This window comes from Somniosus microcephalus, chromosome 11 (assembly GCF_052327205.1).
Source record: "Somniosus microcephalus isolate GS21.2 chromosome 11, FLI_Smic_1.0, whole genome shotgun sequence".
Taxonomy (NCBI): Eukaryota; Metazoa; Chordata; class Chondrichthyes; order Squaliformes; family Somniosidae; genus Somniosus; species Somniosus microcephalus.
In genome coordinates, this window is record NC_140997.1 from 38,723,934 (window position 1) to 38,748,988 (window position 25,055).

The 25,055-nt window shown below is 46.8% G+C and overlaps 1 protein-coding gene across 1 annotated transcript in view; it reads right to left on the reverse strand.

Moving 5' to 3' along the window:
* The window catches only part of pkd1a (polycystic kidney disease 1a), a 221,037-nt gene extending 207,340 nt beyond the window's left edge, over positions 1 to 13,697 (reverse strand). Inside the window, exon 1 of the mRNA XM_086000509.1 lies at positions 13,278 to 13,697. Within this exon, the coding sequence (XP_085856635.1) occupies positions 13,278 to 13,546 (269 nt within the window). The 5' untranslated portion in view covers positions 13,547 to 13,697. The remainder of the gene's footprint in view (positions 1 to 13,277) is intronic.
* Between the last annotated feature and the right edge of the window lie 11,358 nt (positions 13,698 to 25,055).

The window sequence follows — 25,055 nt, forward strand, 5'->3', positions numbered from 1 at the left end:
TGCAGTAAGACTTCTATACTCTTATACCTGGTTAGACCGCACCTGGAATATTGTGAGCAGTTCTGGGCACCACACCTTAGGAGGATATATTGGCCTTGGAAGGAGTGCAGTGTAGGTTTACCAGAATGATACCCGGACTCCAAGGGTTAAATTACGAGGAGATATTACACAAATTAGGGTTATATTCCCTAGAATTTAGAAGGTTAAGGGGTGATCTGATCGAAGTTTTCATGATATTAAGGGGAACAGATAGGGTAGATAGAGAGAAACTATTTCTGCTGGTTGGGGAGTCTAGGACTAGGGAGCATAGTCTAAAAATTAGAGCCAGGCCTTTCAGGAGTAAAATTAGGAAACACTTGTGCACACAAAGGGTGGTAGAAGTTTGGCACTCTCTTCCACAAATGGCAATTGATGCTAGATCAATTGTTAATTTTAAAGCTGAGATTGATAGATTTTTGTTAACTACAGGTATTAATGGATATGGTGGGGTATATGGCGTTAGGTCACAGATCAGCCATGATCTCAATGAATGGCGGAACAGGCTCGAGGGGCTCAATGGCCTACTCCTGTTCCTATGTTCCTATGTTACTCCAAACCTTTTGTAATAAAGGCTAACATACCAATTCTTCTTCTTCTTAGGCAGTCCCTCGGGAACCGAGGATGACTTGCTTCCACATTAAAAATGAGTTCACAGGTGACTGATGAGTCCAATGCGGGACCTACAGTCTCTGTCACAGGTGGGGCAGACGGTGGTTGAAGGGGCGGGTGGGTGGGGTGCTTGGGTTGACGTGCGCTGCTTGTGCTTGGCTTCCACTTGCTCCCGGCGAAGAGACTCGAGGTATTCGGCGCCTTCCCGGATGCTTCTCCTCCACTTTGCAAGTGACACACCCATGTATGTAATGTGATGCACCCACTTAATACACGGTACTACATCTCATTCTGTACAGCTCAAAAAGTCATTGAATACATCTTCATTCTTCTTTTTTGCAGTCTGCTTTGAATTGATTGGCATCATTTGTACGGTGGACCTTGATTTGGATCAGTGACTAATTCAGATTCACACTGAATGAGTCTTTGTAAACAGAGCTTACTGATTAGTGACAGTTAAGACTGCAGTGATCGCAGCTGATGCACAATGGGCTTGAGTTTTAGCCTTTAAAGCGAAATGATAACATTCAATAAGTTATTCAAAACAAACTTTCCCAGTGTTCGGCAGTGAGTGTAAAAGTAAACTTTAAAAAAAACTCCTGTGTATCAACTCAGCTTGTACCACTGCATTGTTTCAGTACAAAGATGTGGGTGACTTGCCACTTTTGTGCTCATTCATTGCAGGTAGGTGTCTCAACATGAAAGATGTTCGGTGTGTGATAGAACTGCAAAGTCCTGTTCCAGTCAAGTGCACTGAACAATGTGTCCCATCACAGAACTTTTTTTTAAACTGGGAACCCATCTCCAGTGAAGTCAGTAGGCAAACGAGTAGAAACATGGCCACTCGTGTGTGAATAAAATGCTGTGTTCCTGGTAAACAAACCAGTTAAAACCAGGCAATCCCGTGCATGAGTAAAACTATATCTTTTTCTTTTCTGTTTTCAAACGTTTGAGCCATGCCATAAGGTACATTCATTATTCAGTCTGTAGACATTACATCATGTCCGAGATCAGACCCTGTATAATCCTTGCTTCATTTTAGCCTGCTCAGTCTTAGTTTTTGGCTTCCGCGTCTTTGCTATTTCCTCTTCATATTTATCGGATTTTGAGTCCTCCAAATGTTTCCCATTATATTCAATCTCACATTCTTAAGCATTTGCGAAAAGCATTTCTTCTTTTCTTACCAGTCTGGAATCCAAGTACACTACAACAACAACTTCCATTTATACAGCACTTTTAATGTGGTAAAACGTCCCAAGGAGCTTTACAGAGGAGCGTAATCAGTCAAAAAGTGACACCGAGCCGAAGAACGAAACATTAGGACAGGTGTCTAAATGCTTGGTCAAAAAGGTAGGTTTTAAGTAGCGTCTTAAAGGAGGAGAGGCCTAGACAACTGAAGACACGGCAACCAATGGTGGGGCGAAGGAAGTGGGGGACGCACAAGAGGCCAGAATTGGAGGAACAACAGAGTTCTCAACTACAACAAATATTCCTCAGTCAATGTAATTGGTATTGGTGAAGTCTTGCCCTTGCTCATAACCAACTCTCCAAAATTACCTAACTAAAACCGGCTCCTTTATCCCAGCAGAATCACAGAGCCGAATTTTCATGGGTCTATAATGCCACTGATTCCTGGAACCTGGGATTCTTTACACAGTGGAGTACAAGTAGCACAAAAAAGACCTGTGCATATGTAGCCCGCTGTACTCCTTTCAGATGAGACGTTAAACCGAGGCTCCGTCTGCCCTCCCAGGTGGACGTAAAAGATCCTACGGCACCATTCGAAGGAGAGCAGGGGAGTTCTCCCTGATGTCCTGGCCAATATTTATCCCTCAACGAGCATCACTAAAACAAGTTATCTGGTCATTATCATTTGCTGTTTGTGGCAGCTTGCGGTGCACAAATTGGCTGCCGCATTTCTGACATGACAACAATGTCTACAATTCGAAAAGTAGTTCATTGGCTGTAAAGCACTTTGCGATGTCCGGAGTGATGTAAGAAAACTACTAGGCACTTGGTCTGAGTATTAAACAAGGCTTTAATCAACTGTTTTTCAACATGGAGATCTAGTTGTGTCCTTCACTAGTTCCTGTTAAAGAATGTCCTGAGCAAGCTGGGCCCATGCCCGAGTATTTATACTCTCCCTGGACAGCGCCACCAGCAGTCATAAGTCATTTCCACATGAATGACAAGATTCATGTCACTGAGGTTGTAAAAAGCACTATATAAATGCAAGTCTTTCTTTAGTGCAAAGAAAGTGGCAAGTCGTGATTCACCAGTAGACGCTCACAGATATGTGCACACACCTGCTACACAGAAGCAGTTGAGCAGGAGGTAGTCTAACCATGATTAGCTGAAGAATGGACCATTGAAATAAGTATAAAAATACAGCACATTCCACCGGTCCCTTAAGTGACTCTATGGCAGATTCATTTCAGTATGAAAAAGTAAACAGTAATATGTACAAGACATTGTTGATTAATTATTTAATGAAATATAAAATGAAGTGCACAATATGTCATTTCAGTAGGCACGTCACGATTCAATGGCAGTCAGTTTGCTCCCTTGTGGTCATGCTTAAGCTGCCACCAGTTCCTTTATCCTAAACATTCAGTTCCTGTTGAGTAGTTTGATGAGAATGTCCTCCTCCATTCCAAAGTTCATCTGCCCACGGGATGGTGGGACTCCCAGTCCTCTGCAAGGTTATGACTGCAGTAGCACTACAAGTGCTGCCAGTGCTTAAGCCAGACCTCCATGTTTGTGCCAGGAATACATGAGCTGATGATACAGTATCTCAAAATTCTGTGTTAATTGACAATGTCCACATAGAATATCGGAGCCAAATCCTTCATAAAATTCAAAGACATTCTTAATTGGACAGCCTTTATCCCAATTTTAATTATTAACTTGCTGGTCTCCCATTGACCAGAGGCTGAGATATACCTCTGGGAAACTGCAGGATGTGCTGTATTTTTATACTTATTGCAGTGATCTATTCTTCAGAATATTATGGTTACGTTATCCCCTGTCCAGTTCCTTCCATATAGCAGGTGTGTACACAAAGCGTGGTTGTTTACTTGGCTTGTGCAAGAAACAGGAAAACTGGCTGAGTAATTCCACTGTTCATTAACTGTGCATGTCTCATAGTGGTTGATGAGATCGGAATGGCATCAATGGTCAGCCATGGCTCAGTGGGTAGCACTCTCGCCTCTGAGTAAGGAGGTTGTGGGTTCATAGTCCCACTTCAGGGATTTGAGCACAAAATCTAGGTTGACACTACAGTGTTGAGGGAGTGCTACCCTGTCGGAGGTGCCGACTTTCAGATGAGGTGTTAAACTGAGGCCCAGTCTGCCCTCTCGGGTGGATGTAAAAGATCCCATGGCACTATTTCAAAGGCGAGCAGGGGAGTTATCCCCTGTGCCCTTGCCAATCTTTATCACTCAACCAACATCACGAAAACAGGTCATCTGGTCATTATCAAATTGCTGTTTGTTGGACCTTGCGGTGCACAAATTGGCTGCCACGTTTCCTAAATTACAAGTGACTACACTTCAAAAAGTAATTAATTGGCTGTAACGTGTTTTGGGACATCCTGAGGTCATGAAAGACGCTATATAAATGCAAATTCTTTCTTTAATGGCATTTGTAGAATTCTTTGTGGCTGAACTATCCAATCCCATTGACAAAGGATAGCATGAAAAACACAACTAAAAGCAAATCTACAGACCAGTGCTGTCTGCCCACCCTGTGCGACACACAGGGCTTGATTTTCATCCGGCCGTTGAGGCAGGATTGGAGGCATGTGGGGGGTTAAAATTGCAAAAACTGGCGGGCGGGCTCCATCCCGCCTCCAAGCAATTTTCATTAAATCGTGTCTACTGGTCCCGTCTCCATCCTGCCTCCAAGAGGCGGGATAGGCCGTTAAGGCCCTTAACAAGCACTAAATTGCCTATAATGCCATTTTGATAGGCCTTGGTGATTTTAACCCTTTTGATGAAGATGGCTGCCGTCCTTGCGGGCTCCGTACGTATCAGGCAGCGAAGTGTCCTTTGCTGCTTGGTGCGCTCGGCTCGTTAAGAAAAAAGCATTTCACTGACTGGATTTCACTTGCTGTATTTGGTTATGTGACAAATAAAATTGAAATTGAAATTAAAATTGAATTGAAGCACGCCTGTTCTGAAACACGACGGTAAAACCTGGCGGGAGCAAAATTGGATTGCTGACTATTAGCTGCAGCTCCACCATTAAATAGGATATTTGATAATTTGCAGGTGGCAGGACTGTTGTCGTCTCAGGTCTGGGGGAACTTTCAGAAGGCATAACCACAGCTGTGGAAGTTTGGAGATTGACACCCACCTCCAGTGTGACCTCCTGGGAAACCCCTCTCGCCACCTCGACTGAGCGCTTCCTCAACTGAGGCATATACCAAGTAATCCTAAGCCCTCAATGTGGAAGTCCCATTCGCGAAATGACACACGCCACAACTACAGTAGTCATCAGATTTTTTATTTACAGTAATCATCTGATGGCTTTTTAACATAAAACATCAAATTTCACCCAAGTGACTATTTGTGCAGTATCTTTCTCTTACGCGTGCTCCTACGTGGTGCTTCCCCTGTGGCTTCAGCAGATGTGAAGGCCCCTTGCTCACTTTCTTGCTGCTCCTGTCTTGACACCTTTGGCGGGGGTCCTCTGGGGTTGTGAACCTGTGAGGGCTTGTCAACAGTCTGCTGCTCCTGCGGCTGTGCAGGGGTTGAGACACCGATCTCAGATGGGTGTGGACTCTGGTGGGGCTCTGACCGAGGGCTCTGCAGTGGCATGGAAGTGTGAGTGCTTGGAGAGGAGCCCCCATTTCCTTGATGTCTGCCACCAACTTCCCTCTCATGGGTCAGGTTCCCCTCAGCACTTGCAAGTGGCTTGAGAGCACCTTGCTGCACATCAGGGGGGCCATGGGGACCCGTATCTGCACTGGCAGTCCTACTCAGAAGGACTTCCATGAAGGTCTGGTTTCTCTGTTCAATAGATGACCATCGCTCCTCCAGAGATGTCATTCTATTCAGAACACTCACCATGTTTTCTGCACTCTGGCAACTTATCACCTCCATGGAGGTTGCCATCCTTTCCATGGTGATGCGTTCATGCGCCAATGACTCCACAAAGGCTCTGCTCATGTTCGCAATGGACTCCTCCATTCGCTCCACACTCGCAGCGACCCTGGAGACAAAACCTGCCAGAGACTCCTGCATCTGTTCCTGGAGTTCCAGCACCGCTGATCTTATGGATGGGCCCAAAGGCAGAGGGTCGACATGCAGCTGAGCCGAGCTGGCAGAGTCCTGTGCCCTCCGACTAGGACTCTCCACTGCTGTCCCTGTCTCCACAATCTGCTGATGCTCACTTGTGAACTGTGATACACCAGGTGACAACACTATTCTATCTCGCGATGGTCCCACCGAGGTGTGAGTGTCTGCGCTGGTGCTGGGTGTGCTGCATTCTGCAGACGCTGCGCCCTCAGAGGTTGCAGCTTCCTGTGAGGAGTCTGGATGCTCAGGCTCTTCCTCCTGGCTAGTGGGGATGGGTGCTTGCGATGGTCCTGTGAGGGAGTAAAGGAAAGAGTCAGAGATGTGATGCCAAGGTTATATGCACATTGCATATTGCAGATGATAATAAGTCCATTTGTTAGAGCTTCAGAATCATTATCAGCGACTCATGCAATGTCATCGAGATGGAAAACTATTCTGTCACCAGCTTGCTGTGATGCACCCATCTGTCCATCCCCCACTTGCGCATCGTCCTCCACTCCCACGATCTCCAGGACCGCATCCTCCCAGGGGATCAGGTGGGCTACTGAGGGTGGCCCTCCTCCTGTCCTCGCTCTTTCTCTCTTATTGTGAGCTCTCTTTTCCTGCAATGAGGGGGACAAGTGGAGGTTGAGTGAGAATGAAGGAGTGAGTTTAGAGAATCCATAACATAGATGCTTAGAAGGAGACAAAGATGGAGTGATGGCAAGACCAAGGCCCTCCCTGTGTGTTGTCAGTTGTTTTCATAGCATCACAGTGATAGGGCATGTGGAGGCTGCATAGTCAAATAGTTAGGTGAATGTGACCATAGAGAGAGAGGGAATTGGTACGGGTGCATGGATGTCAGTGTCAAGTGGGATGTGGAGGAAGAGATTGCTAAAGCTGAGTGCTGGTGAAGAGAGGCAATGGGGATCAGACTGAGGGTGATGGGAAATTCATACTCACTTTTCCAGTGCGCAGAGGTCATGAAATCTCTTCTTGCACTGTATCCAGGTTCTGCGGGTTACTGACAAAAAGTTGACCTCCTCTGCCACCTGGATCCACACAGCCTTGGTTTGCTGGGGAGGCTTCTTCCTCCCTGAAGAAGGGAAGAGCACCTCTTTATGTGCTCTTGCTCCCTCCACTAAAGCCTGCAGGGCAACGTCATCGAAGCGGGGTGCAGACCTAGATCTCTGGCTGGCCATTCTTCCTGCAGGTGCCTCTCACTGCAAAGGCCAAAAGGATGGCAGTCTGCAGAAGAAGCAAGGCTTGTTGCAGACCTTAAATGCAGCAGCAATGATGACGTCATCGGAGGCGACTTTCAGACTGGAAAAACTCATTGGCCATGGGTTCCCACACGTTGGAACTCAATTGGCCAATTAAGTTAAAATCGCATCATTCTCCCACATCGATTTAGAATCGGGTGGCTAACACAAAATGCGGATTACACGACCCCAGCCCGCCCTAGTATCAAAATCCAGCCCACAGTATCTAGAGGCATAAACCATACAATGGGGAATGTTATCTCTACTGGCTTGCCAACATTGAACTTGGTTTGCCTTCAAAAAACTGGGGCTCACGCTTCTAATTAGCAAGTTTGTGAAGAGCAGTGTGATGAAGATTCCTTTTTGTACATGACACCGTATTGTGATTAATCAATGGCTTTGCCTGCACTCAAATTGATTCAAATGTCAAATGACAGTCCCCTAGTTTACTGGTAATAGATTTTTATTGGTAATTATTGATAATGTAATCCAATCTCACTTCTCAATTGTGTATTCCCAATCAGTCACATTGCAGCGCAATTATTGGAATTCTCTCTGAGGCATGGGAATGTTAATTGTACAATATTTCTGAAGCTCTTTTAATATTTCAAATTGTGACATCAAATAATAAACATATTTTCTTAAACGTATAATCACTCCAAAGATATATCAATTATTTTTTTCCCGTGTGTTACAATGCAAATATAAACTGTTCAATTTACATGGATATTTTTCATATGTTTTGATGCTGGTGCAATAATGTGAGTAAGCAAAGTAAATTAAAACTGGGGGGCAGGGGGCGGGGGTCGCTGGTGTCAGTGACAAAAATAATATTTTCTCCCCTCCTCTCCTGAAGGCTGTCACTCATGCTGAGGTACGGTTCGAGGAGGTCATTGGACAGATATCAGAAGAGAGAAAGCTTAGTACCTACCCTCTCCCAGCCTGACGGGCAATGTTTCATTTACACAGCACTGGTGTCCCTCACCTCAAACAACACACATATCCCTTGAAGAGTTCAAAGAAAAGTACTAAACGACTAATACATTTTATGTATCCTTCCTTTTTAATCTCTTTGGAGCTCAGTAGCTCCTTTGAACATTGTAATTTTCATGATCTTGTCCAGAGCATTACTGTAAAAAGGCATTGAATCATTTTGAAGTTTTGGGTCATGCCTCATTAAACTACTGGACTTCTTTGAGGTGGTAACTCAATTAGTGACAGAGGACTATCCAGTAGAATATAACGTATTCTATTTTCAGAAGGCTTTTGATAAAGTTCCACATGTGAGACTTTCAAGGAAGCTTAATTAAATTGACTGGATTGAATTGGGTTGGTGATGGAAACCAGAGGTGCTCTTAAATAGGAAAAAATGAGCTTTGTGTGGGGCAGTAACCAGTATTGCACTAGGGGGGAATGTTGTTCTGAGTTCAATGGTTGTTTCACTTCTGAGGTCAGGGGGGAATGTTGTTCTGAGTTCAATGGTTGTTTCACTTCTGAGGTCAGGGAGCATTACACAAATCTTACCTTCAGAAGACTAAATCAGTGGGCTACAGACATGATAGAGTAGATTATATATGGTCTATGGAAAGAATTAACTTGATAAGCCAATTAGCCATTTGTCAGTACATGTTCATTTTCTGATGATTACAAAAAGGCTAGCCTGAAAAGCGAAGCTCGCCAATAACAAAATAATGCAGAAGATTGATTGTTGCAAAAGATAGCTGAGAAACTGTTCGAAGCTGTAACATCCTATCTGTTATTCTCTATGTAAATATTACATTTATATCAGCAGCAGCCATTAAGAACATAAGAAATAGGAGCAGGCCATTCGGCCCTTCGAGCCTGCTCCGCCATTCAATAAGATCATGGCTAATCTTCTACCTCATCACCACTTTCCTGCACTATCCCCATATCGCTTGATTCCCTTAATATTCAAAAATCTATCGATCTCTGTCTTGAATATACTCAATGACAGAGCCTCCACAGCCCTCTGGGGTACAGAATTCCAAAGATTCACCACCCTCTGAGTGAAGAAATGTTTCCTCTTCTCAGTCCTAAATGACCGACCCCTTATTCTGAGATTGTGACCCCTGGTTCTAGACTCCCCAGCCAGGGGAAACATCCTCCCTGTATCTACCCTGTCAAGCCCTGTAAGAATTTTGTATGTTTCAATGAGATCACCTCTCATTCTTCTAAACTCTAGAGAATATAGGCCTAGTCTACTCAATCTCTCCGCATAGGACAATCCCCCATCCCAGGAACCAGTCTGGTGAACCTTCGTTGCACTCCCTCTATGGCAAGTATATCCTTCCTTAGGTAAGGAGGCCAAAACTGTACACAATACTCCAGGTGTGGTCTCACCAGGGCCCTATATAATTGCAGTAAGATGTCTTTACTCTTATACTCAAATCCTCTTGTAATAAAGGCCAACATACCATTTGCTTTCCTAATTGCTTGCTTTTTAACTTTGTGATTCGTGTACAAAGACACCCAGGTCCCTCTGAACACCAACATTTCTCAAGCTGTCACCATTTAAAAAATACTCTGCTTTTCTATTTTTCCTACCAGAGTGGATAACGTCACATTTCTCCACATTATATTCCATTTGCCGTGTTCTTGCCCACTCACTTAGCCCCTTGAAGCCTCTTTGCATCTTCCTCACAACTTACATTCCCATCCAGCTTTTGTATCATCAGCAAACTTGGATATATTACATTTGGTCCCCTCATCCAAATCATTGATGTAGATTGTGAATAGCTGAGGCCCCAAGCACTGATCCTTGCGGTACCCCACTAGTTACAGCCTGCCAACCTGAAAATGACCCGTTTATTCCTACTCTCTGTTTTCTGTCCATTAACCAATCCTCAATCCATGCTAGTATATTACCCCCAATCCCATGAGCCCTAATTTTGTTTAATAACCTCTTGTATGGCACCTTATCAAATACCATCTGAAAATCCAAATACACCACATCCACTGGTTCCCCCTTATCAATTCTGCTAGTTACAACCTCAAAAAACTCTAACAGATTCATCAAACACGATTTCCCTTTCATAAATCTGTGTTGACTCTGCCCAATCCTATTATTATTTTCTAAATGCCCTGTTACCACATCCTTAATAATAGATTCCAGCATTTTCCCTACTACTGATGTCAGGCTAACTGGTCTGTAGTTCCCCGTTTTCGCTCTCCCTCCTTTCTTAAATAATTACAAAACATATAAGCAATGAAGATAAGAGGGCATTATGTCTAGTCAGGTCCACAAGTTATATAATGTCTAGTGAGGTCCATTGTCATAACACATCAAAACCCATGAGATGCTCTGTTTATTTGATGGCTCATTGATTTGTGTTGTTGAATGCCACTGAGCAGCATTTTGTCTATGACTGCTTGCACATGTATGCAGACATCCACTTAATCTAGCCACAGCATTGCGGAGTCAGCAGTATGACTCAGTCGCCTTTCCTTGAGTCGTTCTAAAGCACAGTACCTACAAGTTACGTTATTCCCTGCATTGAAAAAAAGGTATTCTCATGAAGACTTTAGTTTCCCATAATTTTGCACCTCACTGCTCAAAAATCCATTATGATGTTGCTGCCCTGACAGCACCTTGGTCCATTGCTCAAGATTAACCTGTGCCTCATCTATGTGATCAACTAACTCTTTGACAAAAAGATACAGAGCAATTTAGATTTAGATTGTGCAGTCACTCGTGGTCAGAGGGTGAACTTCAGCTGTGTATAAGGGTGCCTTTTTGCTTTGGGATGTGTATGTGTTATCACAGTTGTGTCCTGGAGCAAACCAATTGAAGACTCCATTCCTTCAACCTTGTAATTTTATCCTCCCCCGCCACCCTCCTGGACTGATCGGTATCTTTTTAATTCTTTCAGTATTGAACACGCTTTTTGTGTTTTCAAAATGATATACTTGTATTGCACAATGGCTAGGTTATTTCACAAATTCACAGCCAAAGGTGCTATATCTCCTATATCGCTCACTGATCCGGTCATGGGCCATGATTGACGTGAGAATTTCCATCATAGCTCCATTTCTACCTCTCCACCTGCCACATGGGCTGACAACTGTTTCCTCTATCAGAAAGATTGTCATGGTGTGGATTTTATCTAAAGCTGTGGTGGTCTTTACAGTATGGTAACAACACAACAACAATAATAACTTGCATTTATATAGTGTCTTTAATGTAGTAAAACGTTCCAAGGTGCTTCACAGGAGCGTTATCAAACAAAACTTGACACCGAGCCACATAAGGAGATATCAGGACTGGTGACCAAAAGCTTGGTCATAGAGGTAGCTTTTAAAGAGCGTCTTAAAGGAGCAGCGAGAGGTGGAAAGGCAGAGAGGTTTAGGGAGGGATTTCCAGTGCTTAGGACATAAGCAGCTGAAGGCATGGCCTCCAATGGTGGAGCAAAGGAAACCGGGGATGAGAAAGGGTATAAACATAACCTAACCATGTATCTAAAACAGGCTGCAATATAATGTGGAGGTTTCAGTGATCATTACAAATCCAGGTGACCTATTATTGTACATTATCCATCTAAAATTCTCAAAATAATGTTTGTATATTTCTTATAGTAAGTATATCCATTATAAACTGGAAGAAATGTAAAGTGCAGGATAGGATAATTCCTCAGCAATTCTCAACAGAAGAAAAAGCTAAACATAACTCTGGCACTGTTGTCACTCGACCTTATTTAACCTATTTGAAAATAGAAAAATAAGCCAGTCATTCCTGACCCAATCCACTTCAATGCCAGTCAATGCATCGCCTAATAAATAAATCACCTCAAATTGCTCCCCTCGCAATCATTGCCAGTAGCAGACCTGTAACTACCAGTACTTCTTCCTAATCTTCCTAATGCCCAAATACATCTCCCCAGCCACAAGCCAAGTTTGGAAGGAGAGAACATATATATATATATATAAATAATAATAATTGTATGACTGCGAGGTCATGTCTCAAAATTTCACCTCGTCAGCCGTAAACTTTACTGAAATCCTACTGCTTGTATGACATTATTTTTAACTTGCTGAAAAATATCATTCCACCTGGCTAAATCCAGCTCCCCAAGAGAATTTGCCAATATTAATTGGGATTTTTTTTGTTCCTTCAGTTATAAATAAATCTCAAAACCATGGAGCATTTACCTAATCATTGAAAAGTGATGCAAATCCTATTCCAAACAGCAGCCACAATACGAGATAATAATTAACAGAAACGAGTGACTGAAGAGAGTGGCAACAGTCTGTGCACTTTAGGGAAGCCACGGTGATCGGATCAAAGGCATTCGAGAGTTACGATCTGGATTTGGACGCAGGCTTTATGTGAAACGTTTAAATCTGTTTATGACATTCGAGTTCCTTCCAGATTACGTTTAGACATTCCAGCTCGAACACAGGAAAACGGAATATGACACTTATTTTCCCAAATCGGTTCTGTCTGGGTGAAATTCCCCTCCACAACCTACTTTTAAGAAAAAAAAACTTTTTGGAATCCAAGTGCTTAACTGAAGTTGCCCCCCAGCCCCGAAAACAGTTGCTGGAGTTTTTCGATGGTCGGTTAACAACTGCAGAAACACCAACAACACAGCTTTGCCAAGCCCGGGGCGTCACATGTTGCACATTCTTTAGTTGTCGCTGAACTGAACCACACTCTTCTTGCACGGTTCTGTAACCCCTGCAACTACTAGCTAGACACACACACACACACAAAAAAGGTGTTTGGTTTGCGCAACTGATGCTTGGGAGTTCTGCGCCAACAAACAAAAAAACGAGGGGCTAATTTATTCAGCGCTGTCCAATATTTTTGGGGGGTGCAATGCATTAAAACGTCCTGCGTTAAGATTCAAGAGGATGCCCACTTTTGACAGTGTTGGGGTTATACTGCCTTCAATAACTGCATCCTCCTCACAGGGGTGAGTTCAGCCAGTCTGGTTCGCCAACTATAATTCTAATGATAGAATAACACTTTAAATTGCAAACCGGGAACCGAGGACACGATCCTTTACAACAACAACAAATGCCCATCATTTTTTGCACCTTAGCTGTGTAATAATCCACGGCGACTTACAGTACAGTGGTGTTGGGAGGCAGCTCCATCACTCCTGGTCCCTGGCCAAGCCCGGCGTTGGAGCAGTTGACCGCACAGGAGAAATCCCGCCGTGGGCAGCGACAGCTCGGGGGACAGGGCGAGCAAGGCGGCTGCCCCACCACCGCCACCGCCCCGAGACACAGGACCAGCGAGAGCAGGCGCACCGAAACTCGGCTGCCAAGCCCAAACTTCTCGGGGGCTGAGACGCCATGTTGCTTGGCTGGAATAAGAACATTGCGATAAGGCATAGCTCTCCGGCATTACATCGCCGCCCGATCTCCTCGACACTCCTGACCACCCGCTCCGCCTTTCAGACAATGGGGCCAAGGTGACCACCTCGGGCAGAGCGGATCAGCTCAGCTCAGCTCAGCCAACTCTAACCCCCCGCCCGCCCCCCTATCCCCTCTTCCCAGGGGAATGTTCCTAAACTTCTTCCTCCTCCTCCTCCTCCTCCGATCTCCTATCGCGTGTGAACTTCCTTCTCTGTACAGATCCCGTTTTTTTTTATATAATGTTGTTTAAATAGGCGTTGCAGCGTCCGGACACTAGGGTGTGCTGGGCAGAAAACTGGGAAAGAAAGGAGAATAATTAAAGGTCCCCGTCGCTTCCAACACGGAGGGGAGGGGGGGGGGGGGGTAGGTAGTTATGGAATCTTGGAAAACAAAAATGAACTGTGTATTTTGTGGCTCGTGTTATTTATGCAAACGAATTACAAATAAGACTTGTTATTGGTGGTGGGGGGAAGAAAAGGCTGAAAGATGCACTAACCACGCCGGTTTTTATTATTATTGTATATATACTGGCCAGTGCTTCCTATTGATAAGCATCTGGTTTCAAATATTTTTCTTTACTGTGTTGCTTATATATTTATATGATGCACTTCAGGTGTCCATATAACTGTGACAAATAACTAATAATCCCATTATTGAGATATAAATACAAATTGAGTACCCACATGTTCGACTCTTAATATTCATTAGAATTACTCCAAATATAGCATAAATGTCAGAGCTTCAGTATATTCAGGCTGTGCAGACCCCGATAATAATACTTATAAACAACAATCGTACATTTATGTAGTGCCTTGAAGGTAAAAAAAAACATCCCAAGGCGCTTCGCAGAGGCACAACCAGACCAAAAAATAGTTATCACCTTGTCCATTTCTGAAAATGAACAAACCCACTCAGGACCAAAGAGAGATCTCGACCAGTGGAGGCTGAATTATTAAACATGGACAAATCGGCGGGACAAACGAGAGTTATTGGGGGTGATTTTAGCTCAGGTGCGGGCTGTTGTCGTGAGTGATGAAATATTCCATTCATCACTCATCAGTATTTCTCTGCCTGTGACTGTGGTTGGTTTCAGTTTCATTTCCATTGTATTGTACTGTGTGTAGGGCTCCGCCCATACCTGGCTCCTATGTAAGCTGGCCCAGCCTGCAGCACATCCAGTACAGCAGACCTCTGGATGGAAGATACATTCTCCTCTGTGTGTTACCTTCTAAGTCAATAAAAGCCTTGTTTTGTTTCGCTAACATCGAGTCTCGGATTTATTGAGGCACATCAATTTTATTGACTTAATTTTCAACACAATGGATCAACTCTTGAAACCCGAACGTTTGGATTTGGACCAGCATGCTTCGGACGCATCGGCACGCTTTGGACACTGGTTTGTGTGTATGGAATTCTTCCTGGACAATTCCGCAGCCGTCAAAGATGCTACGGACGCTGCGAGTATGAAACTCGGAATTCTGCGGAATTGGGTAAGCCACCGGGTTTACCCCCCCATCCAAGATGCCGACACGTACCCGGCCGCCTGCGACATCTTAAAGCGCATTACCAGCAGCCTACGAATGAGGTGTATGCTAGGCATCTGCTCGCTACTCGCGCACAGCGACCTGGGGAATCGGTGGAGGAGTTCCTAGGCACCCTGAAAACGCTTGGCAAAGACTGCAAGTGCCAAGATGTAAAAGCCGCAGTGTACACTGATGAGCTTGTTCGCGATGCCTTTATCACAGGCCTCAGCTCCACTTACATCCGGCAGAGACTGCTGGAAAAAACGGGATTGGACCTGAAACAGGCTGCGGACACAGCACGATCCCTGGATGTGGCCCAGAGAAACTCGGACGCCTACTCTTCAGCCCGCGCCGTCCATGCCGCCACGTGTGCACCAAAGGTGCCGCCATCTTGGAAGGCATCTTCCCCGCCCGGCAGCCCGACACCGTCGGGGCCCCGCTCTCCCCCCAGAAGCCCTACGACAGCCGCGACGCGTCGGGGACCCAACTGCTACTTCTGCGGGCAGCCGAAGCACACCAGAAACCTGTGCCCGGCGAAAGGCACCACCTGCTTTAAGTGCGGTAAGAAGGGGCACTTCGGGAAGGTGTGTAGAGGGAACCCCGCCGGAAAACCCGCCACCGCCGCGTGTGCGCCGTGGGAGCGGCCATCTTGGACGCCATCTTGCCCGACCTCGTGGGGTCCACCATCTTGTGAGCAGACAGCGTGGACGCCATCTTGTCTCGATCAGGGCCCTACAGTGGCATCGGTCACAGTGGACCAGACCAGGCCGCACCCGCTATCCAAATCAATGGTGGACATCGAGGTAAACGGGTGCAGGGTTAAATGTTTAATTGACAGTGGAAGCACGGAGAGTTTTATCCACCCTGAACTGGTACAACAACTCTCCCTAAAGGTGGTCCCTACTCGGGGTACCATCTCTATGGCTGATAAAACCCAGACATCGACCATTATGGGTTACTGCACGGTACAATTGTCCATTAACGGAACTGTATACGATAATTTTAAAGTATTAATCATGAAGAATGTGATAAAAATGATAACTTCCGGGAAGTTATGTCGTCACTTCCTGTGAACTATGAACTATGAACTGTGTACATACCTCACTTCCTGTCATATGTCACTTCCTGTTAGACTGGTATAAATACTGGTCTGTTCAGTATTGTAAGAGGCTTCTACCAGAGGCATGGTAAAGACCTCTCTTGTGTATATAGTGTATTTATAAGTTACTTAAAGCTTACTTTAAAGTTACTTGATGGTAAGTCTCCTTTTTCTTACATCAATTTAAGTAACTTAATATTTACACTGACAAATACTAGACCTTCAGACAAACTCGGAAGTTAAGGATCCAGGGAACCACCCATCATGGAGAAAATCCTTAGACCTATTCGTCTGGACTTGGACCCGAATACACCAGCAGCTGGCAGGGTATGGAAGCATTGGTATCGTACTTTTGAGAATTTTCTGGATGAATGTAAAGCGGATGCTCCTGCTAAATTGAAGATACTTGTCAATTATGTGACCCCAAAAGTGTTCGAATATGTTGATGAATGGGATAATTACGAAGAGGTGATTCGGGCACTTAAGAAACTGTATGCGAAGACCCCAAATGAGGTCTATGCTAGACATCTACTGGCCACAGCCCGACAAGGGCCAGGGGAATCAATTGACGAATTCCTGCAAGAACTTCGCAGGCTCAGCGTAGATTGTAACTTTCAGGCAGCCTCAGCTGAGCTGTACCGCCAAGAAATGATTCGTGATGCTTTCATCTGCGGGATTGCCTCTCCATTTATACGCCAGCGTCTACTAGAAAGTAAAACACTTGAGCTACAAAAAGCTTTTGACCTAGCTTGTTCACTGGATTTGGCAAAGAGAAATGCAGACCTCTATCAGCTGCCCAGATCTCGATCTGCTGCTGTAGCTGCAACCAGACAATTCAAGCGGTCTCAGGTGAACCCTATCATGGGGGAATCTAATTCTGATAATTCTGATGAAGAAGAGGAGGACGACCCCACTTTAGCAGCCTCTTGGCAATCTAGGAAGGAATGCTTCTTTTGTGGAGATGCTTTTCACCCTAGGAAAACCTGCCCTGCTCGCAATGCAATCTGCAGTTATTGCGGGAAAAAAGGACACTTTGCTAAAGTTTGCCTATCAAGGGCCTCTACGAGGGCCAATCCAGCTAAGGCCTACCGAACTGCCCCAATTAGGGCCTATCAAGATGCTCCAGCTAGGACCTATCAAGCTTCCTCTCGAGCTCTCTCCCGAAGAAGCACACCGAGAGTTTTAGCCACTCTCTGTGCAACGACACCAATTACAGCTGCTTGCCCACAGAACCTGTCTCATGCAGCCACAAAAATTTCAATTAAAGGGCATACCTTAGATGCCTTAATTGACTCAGGAAGTACTGATAGTTTCATTAAGGAACAGATTGTTGCGAAATTGAAACTACATGTCTTCCCATCGGACCAGGCAATTGCGATGGCCCAGTCATCACTTAATACCAGAATCTCCGGCTTTTGTGTTGTTGATATGACACTTCATGGTCGTATGTATCCCTCCACCCGACTTTCGGTGCTCAAGGACTTATGTAGTGATCTCCTCTTAGGGCTGGACTTCCAAAAACAGCATAAGAAACTCACCATTGAGTTTGGTGGATCCAAACCCGGACTTACTATTTCTAATATACCGTCTAAATTACCATTTTGTGCATTATCAGCAGCTTCACTTGATGAACCCTCATTATTTGCCAGTATTCCGCCTCAATGCCAACCGATAATAATGAAATCGCGGCGCTTTAATCAGGAAGACCAATCTTTTATTGCGGCTGAAATCTCTCGACTTCTAGCAGAGGATATCATTGAACCATGTTCGTCGCCCTGGCGGGCTCAAGTTGTCATTGTCAAGAACCCTCTAAAACCTCACAAACAGCGACTATGCATCGATTATTCGCAAACCATCAATCAATATACTGACTTGGACGCCTACCCATTGCCACGCATTGATGATATGGTTAATAAACTGGCCGAATACAAAGTGTTCTCAACTTACGATTTAAAAAGTGCCTATCATCAGTTACCCTTGAAGGTCTCAGATAAGCAGTACACAGCCTCTGAGGCTAATGGACGGCTGTACCAATTTCGTCGCCTCCCATTCGGGGTTACTAATGGAGTGGCTGTCTTTCAACGGGCAATGGATGGCCTGGTTAAGCAGGAAAACCTAAGGGACACTTTTCCCTATCTTGATAACATTACCATTGCAGGTCACGATCAACAGGAACACGACTCCAACCTCCAAAAATTTCGGGATGCCCTCCATCGCCGTAATTTGACCCTGAATGAATCCAAATCTGTTGAGTCGCAACCGACCATCAACATCCTTGGCTACTGCGTAGGCAATGGTATCATTAAGCCAGACCCAGAAAGACTTCGCCCGCTCCAAGAGCTCCCGTCACCTAAGAATCCGGCTTCTTTACGTCGGGCTCTCGGTCTGTTTGCATACTACGCTAAATGGATTCCTCATTTTTTGGACAAAATCCAACCCTTGCTGCATGCTAGATCATTTCCACTGGGAACAGCGGCTGTTGCAGCCTTTAACCTTCTCAAAAAACAGTTGGAGAAAGCGGCTCTTCACTCCATTGATGAGAATCTCCCTTTCGTGGTTGAATGTGATGCCTCGGAGGTGGCGATCTCGGCTACTCTGAATCAGGAAGGTCGTCCTGTAGCATTTATGTCCAGGACCTTACAAGGTGCCGAGCTACATTATCCTCCGGTTGAGAAAGAAGCCACAGCCATCATAGAGGCAGTACGGAAGTGGAACCATTTTCTAGCTCGCCAGCACTTTACATTGATCACGGACCAACGATCAGTCGCCTTCATGCTCGATAATCGAAAACGAACCAAAATTAAGAATAATAAAATACAACTTTGGAGGATGGAACTGGCCTCTTTTGGTTATACCATTCTCTATCGGCCTGGCAAGGAGAATGTGGCCCCGGACACCCTCACACGGGCATTCTGCTCCACTATGTCATCCTCCACTCTCATGGATGTCCACAATGGTTTGTGTCATCCTGGCGTTACGCGCATGCTACATTTCGTACGATCACGGAATCTCCCTTTTTCCACTGGAGATGTAAAGAAAATATGCTCAGAATGCCGGCTTTGTGCGGAATTAAAACCTCAGTTCTTCTGCCCCTCAGATGGTATACTCAGACATGCAACCCAACCGATGCAACGACTTAGCATCGATTTTAAGGGCCCAGTGCCCTCTTCAACTCGGAACACATATTTGCTCACCATGATCGACGAATATTCACGTTTTCCGTTTGCCTTCCCCTGCTCCAATATGCTGGCGTCCACAGTAATCTGCTGCCTTGAGCAGGTATTTTCTCTCTGTGGCATGCCGGCTTATATTCACTCAGATCGGGGTCCATCCTTTATGTCAAGGGAACTCAAGGACTACCTCTCAGAACGGGGAATTGCTACAAGCAAAACAACACCATACCATCCCATCGGAAATGGGCAGGTAGAGAGGTATAACGGTATCATCTGGAATTCCGTACGTCTCGCTTTAAGATCTCGGGGCCTACCAGACCAGCAATGGGAAACAGTGCTTCCGGATGCATTGCACTCTATACGGTCCCTGCTTTCTACAGCCACAAATACTACACCTCATGAGCGGTTCTTTGGATTCCAGCGTCGCTCATCTCATGGGACATCACTCCCATCATGGCTAACTACTCCTGGACCTGTATTACTCCGAAGATACGTTCGGACGTCTAAAAATGACCCTCTTGTAGACGAGGTCGAACTAACCGATGCCAACCCCACCTATGCAAACATACGATATTCCGACGGCCGAGAATCTACCGTATCATTACGGGATCTGGCTCCCTGCCCACCAGGACCTAGTGGGACATCGGGTGATGGCATTTCACCAGGAAACTCTTGGGACCTATCGGGTACCCCTCTCCAGGATCCTGATCGGACACCAACTAGCTTGGTGCCGGTAGAACCCCGTGCTCAAGGTTGCGACCCTCCCAGTACCGCGCATGAAAGTACTGATCCGCCACAGACCAGCTCTGCACCTCCCTCTGAACAGAGGCAGTCCGACTTTGAACCTATTGGGGCTCGTACTCGAAGCCATGATCTCCCCGACCCTTCACAGGGCAATCCAGGCCACACAGACTCTGACCAATGGCCAACCGCATGTAAGCGGACCAGCGACCCTCTACGACGGGAATCCAAACGGGTGCGACTCTTCCTTGTTCGGCAGCTGCGGACCAAAAGGTAGACCACAGCCTCCTAATCCTGCAGGAGGGAAGAATGTGATAAAAATGATAACTTCCGGGAAGTTATGTCATCACTTCCTGTGAACTATGAACTATGAACTGTGTACATACCTCACTTCCTGTCATATGTCACTTCCTGTTGGACTGGTATAAATACTGGTCTGTTCAGTATTGTAAGAGGCTTCTACCAGAGGCATGGTAAAGACCTCTCTTGTGTATATAGTGTATTTATAAGTTACTTAAAGCTTACTTTAAAGTTACTTGATGGTAAGTCTCCTTTTTCTTACATCAAAGAATCTATCTGCGAGCGTGATCTTGGGCCTGGATTTCCAGTGCTACCACCAAAGCATCACGCTCAATTACGGTGGGTCCCAGCCGCCCCTCACAGTGTGCGGTCTGGCTACCCTGAAGGTAAAGCCGCCTTCGCTATTCGCGAACCTTACCCCTAACTGCCGCCAATAGCGACCAAAAGCAGGAGGTACAGCTGGGAGGACAGGCAGTTTATCGCGACCGAGGTAGACAGGCTCCTGAAAGAGCGCATTATTGAACGCAGCAATAGCCCGTGGCGCGCCCAAGTGGTGGTGGTAAGGGGTAGCGAGAAGAAACGGATGGTGATCGACTATAGCCAAACGATCAACAGGTACACCCAACTAGACGCCTACCCGCTACCCCGCATATCAGAAATGGTGAACCAAATCGCCCAATACCGGGTGTTCTCCACCATCGACCTCAAGTCAGCGTACCACCAGCTCCCTATCAGACCAGAGGACCGCCCGTACACCGCCTTCGAGGCGAACGGACGCCTCTACCAATTCCTCAGAGTCCCCTTTGGGGTGACGAATGGGGTCTCGGTCTTCCAGAGGGAGATGGACCGCATGGTCGATGACCACCACTTGCAGGCAACCTTCCCCTACCTCAACAACGTCACCATCTGCGGTCACAACCAGCAGGATCACGACTCGAACCTCGAGAGGTTCCTGAAAACCGCACAAAAACTCAACCTCACCTACAACGAGGACAAGTGCGTTTACAACACCACGCGCCTCTGCATACTAGGCAGCGTGGTGGAGAATGGGGAAATCGGACCAGACCCCGACCGATTGCGCCCCCTATGGGAGCTGCCCCTGCCCAACACTCCCAAAGCCCTGAAAAGGTGCCTGGGGTTATTTTCTTATTATTCCCAATGGGTCCCCAACTACTCCGACAAAGCCCGCCCCCTCTTGAAAGCATCCTCTTTTCCGCTCTCTGCTGAGGCCCATGCCGCCTTCAAAAGCATTAAGCAGGATATTGAGCGGGCCACGCTACAGGCAGTGGATGAGAACACCCCCTTTCAAGTGGAAAGTGATGCGTCTGACTTTGCCTTGGCGGCCACCCTCAACCAGGCGGGGCGGCCCGTAGCTTTCTTCTCGAGGACCCTCCAAGGGCCCAAGATCAGACACTCCTCCGTAGAAAAGGAGGCCCAAGCCATCGTGGAGGCAGTGCACCACTGGCGCCACTACCTAGCCGGCAAACGCTTCACCCTACTTACCGACCAGCGGTCGGTAGCGTTTATGTTCAATAATAAACAGAGGGGGAAGATTAAAAATGATAAGGTTCTTCGGTGGCGGATCGAGCTCTCCACCTTCGATTATGACATCATTTACCGGCCAGGGGCCCTTAACGAATCCCCCGACGCCCTCTCACGAGGGATGTGTGCCAGCGCCACCGGCGATCGGCTACAGACCCTCCACAATGACCTCTGCCACCCAGGGGTCACACGGCTGTTCCACTTCATAAAGTCCCGCAACTTACCCTACTTGATTGAGGAAGTTCGGTCCCTGACCAGGAACTGTCGCACTTGCGCTGAGTGCAAGCCTCGGTTCTACCGCCCAGATAGAGCCCACTTAATCAAAGCTACACAGCCCTTTGAGCGGCTCAGCTTAGATTTCAAGGGCCCCCTCCCGTCCGTCGACCGCAATGTTTACTTCCTGAACATTGTGGATGAATACTCTCGTTTCCCATTCGCCTTCCCCTGCCCAGACATGACCAGCGCCACGGTCATTAAATGCCTCAACAGCCTGTTCTGCCTGTTCGGTATGCCGAGCTACATCCATACTGATAGGGGGGCGTCCTTCATGAGTGAAGAGCTACGCCAGTACATGCTGTCCAGGGGGATCACCACGAGCCATACCACCAGCTACAACCCCCGGGGTAACGGTCAAGTGGAGCGAGAGAACGGGACAGTATGGAAAGCAGTCACTCTAGCTCTAAGGACCAAAGGCCTCCCTATCTCCCGCTGGCCGGAAGTCCTCCCAGATGCGCTCCATTCGATACGGTCACTATTGTGTACTGCCACTAATGCCACGCCTCATGAGCGAATGTTTGTCTTTCCCCGGAAATCCACCTCAGGCGTATCCATGCCGTCATGGCTCTCCACCCCAGGTCCGGTATTCGTGCGAAGGCATGTGAGGGGCCACAAGACAGACCCTCTCGTGGAGTCAGTGCACCTACTCCACGCCAACCCCCAATACGCGTATGTCCGGCACGCCGACGGAAGGGAGGACACCGTGTCCATAAAAGACGTCGCCCCAGCCGGTAACGACAACAACCACGACAACAGCAGCAACAACGACCACAGCAACTCTTACCCACCCACTACTCTTTCATCACCCCCGGAAGAACATCGACCAACGGTACCCCCACCAACTACCCCTTCAACAACCCTGGCGGCAACCCGGCAGAGACCCAGGAGGCCACCGGGGACACCCAGCCGACACCCGCGGCACCACAACAGCCACGTCGGTCGCAGAGGACTATCAAACCCCCGAACAGACTAAATCTATAGAAGGGGTGAATGTGATGAAATATTCCATTCATCACTCATCAGTATTTCTCTGCCTGTGACTGTGGTTGGTTTCAGTTTCATTTCCATTGTATTGTACTGTGTGTAGGGCTCCGCCCATACCTGGCTCCTATGTAAGCTGGCCCAGCCTGCAGCACATCCAGTATGGCAGACCTCTGGATGGAAGATACATTCTCCTCTGTGTGTTACCTTCTAAGTCAATAAAAGCCTTGTTTTGTTTTGCTAACATCGAGTCTCGGATTTATTGAGGCACATCATCGTGTTATCTGAATTTCGTGTTTCCCACACGAATCTAAATGGATGTGGAAGATTGGTGTAATTTTAACTCAATTGGCCAATTGATTTCCAACGTGTGGGAAGCCTTTGCAAATGGGTTTTTCATGACTGAAAGTTCCCTCCGATGACGTCATCATTGCTGCTGCATTTAAGGTCCACAGCAAGCCTTGCTTTTTCTGCAGGCTTCCAAGCTTCCTCCATTTGGTGTCAGAGGGACCTGCAGGAGAGATGACAAGCGGGAGGGCAAGAGCAGCTCCTCGCTTTGATGAGGCAGCACTTCAGGCATTGGTGGATGGGGCTAGGGCCAACAGGGAGGTCCTGTTCCCTTCATCAGGGAGGAAGAGGCCTCCCACTCAGACCAAGGCTGTGTGGATACAGGTGGCTGAGGAGGTCAATTCCTTGAGAGTCACGCGCAGAACCTGGATACAGTGCAGGAAAAGATTTCATGACCTTCAGCGCACTGGAAAAGTGAGTATGAATTTCCCATCACCCTCAAGCTGATCCCCATTGCCTTTCCTCACCAGCACTCAGCTTCAGCAATCTCTTCCTCCACATCCCACTTGACACTGACATCCATGCACCTTACCCATTCCCTCTCTCTCTATGCTCACATTCACATAACTATTTCACCATGCAGCCCTCACACTCCCTCTCACTTTGATGCTTTGAACACGACTGACAACACACAGGGAGGGCCCTTGGTCTTGCAACCTCACTGCATCTTTGTCTCCTAAGTATCTATGCTATGCAATCTCTACACTCACTCCTTCATTCTCACTCAACCTCCACTTGTCTCCCTCATTGCAGGAAAAGAGAGCTCACAACAAAAGAGAGTGAGCCAGGACAGGAGGAGGGCCACCCTCAATAGCCCACCTGACCCCCTGGGAGGAGGCTGTCCTGGAAATCATTGGTATTGAGGATGATTCGCGCATGGGGGACGGACTGATGGGTGCAACACAGCAAGCTGGTGACAGAAAAGTTTCCCATCTATCTCTTTGACATTGCATGAGTCGCTGATAATGATTGTCAAGCTGTGACAGATGGACTTATGAGCATCTGCAAAAAGCTATGTGCATGTAGCCTTGGCATCACATCTGTAGCTCTTTCCTTTACTCCCCCACAGGACCATCACAAACATCCATCCCCCCTAGCCAAGAAGAAGAGGCTGAGCAGCCAGACTCCTCAGAGGAAGCTGCAACCTCTGAGGGCGCAGCATCAGCAGAATTCTGCGCACCCAGCACCAGCGCAGACACTCACACCTCGGTGGGACCTTCGGGACATAGAGTAGTGTTGTCACCTGGTGTATCGCAGCTCACAAGTGAGCATCAGCAGATTGTGGAGACAGGGACAGCAGTGGAGAGTCCTAGTCGGAGGGCGCAGGACTCTGCCAGCTCGGCTCAGCAGCATGTCGACCCTCTGCCTCTGGGTCCATCCATGAGTTCAGCGGTGATGGAACTCCAAGCACAAATGCAGGAGTCTCTGGCAGGTTTTGTCTCTAGGGTCGCTGCGAGTGTGGAGCGAATGGAGGAGTCCATAGCGAACATGAGCAGAGCCTT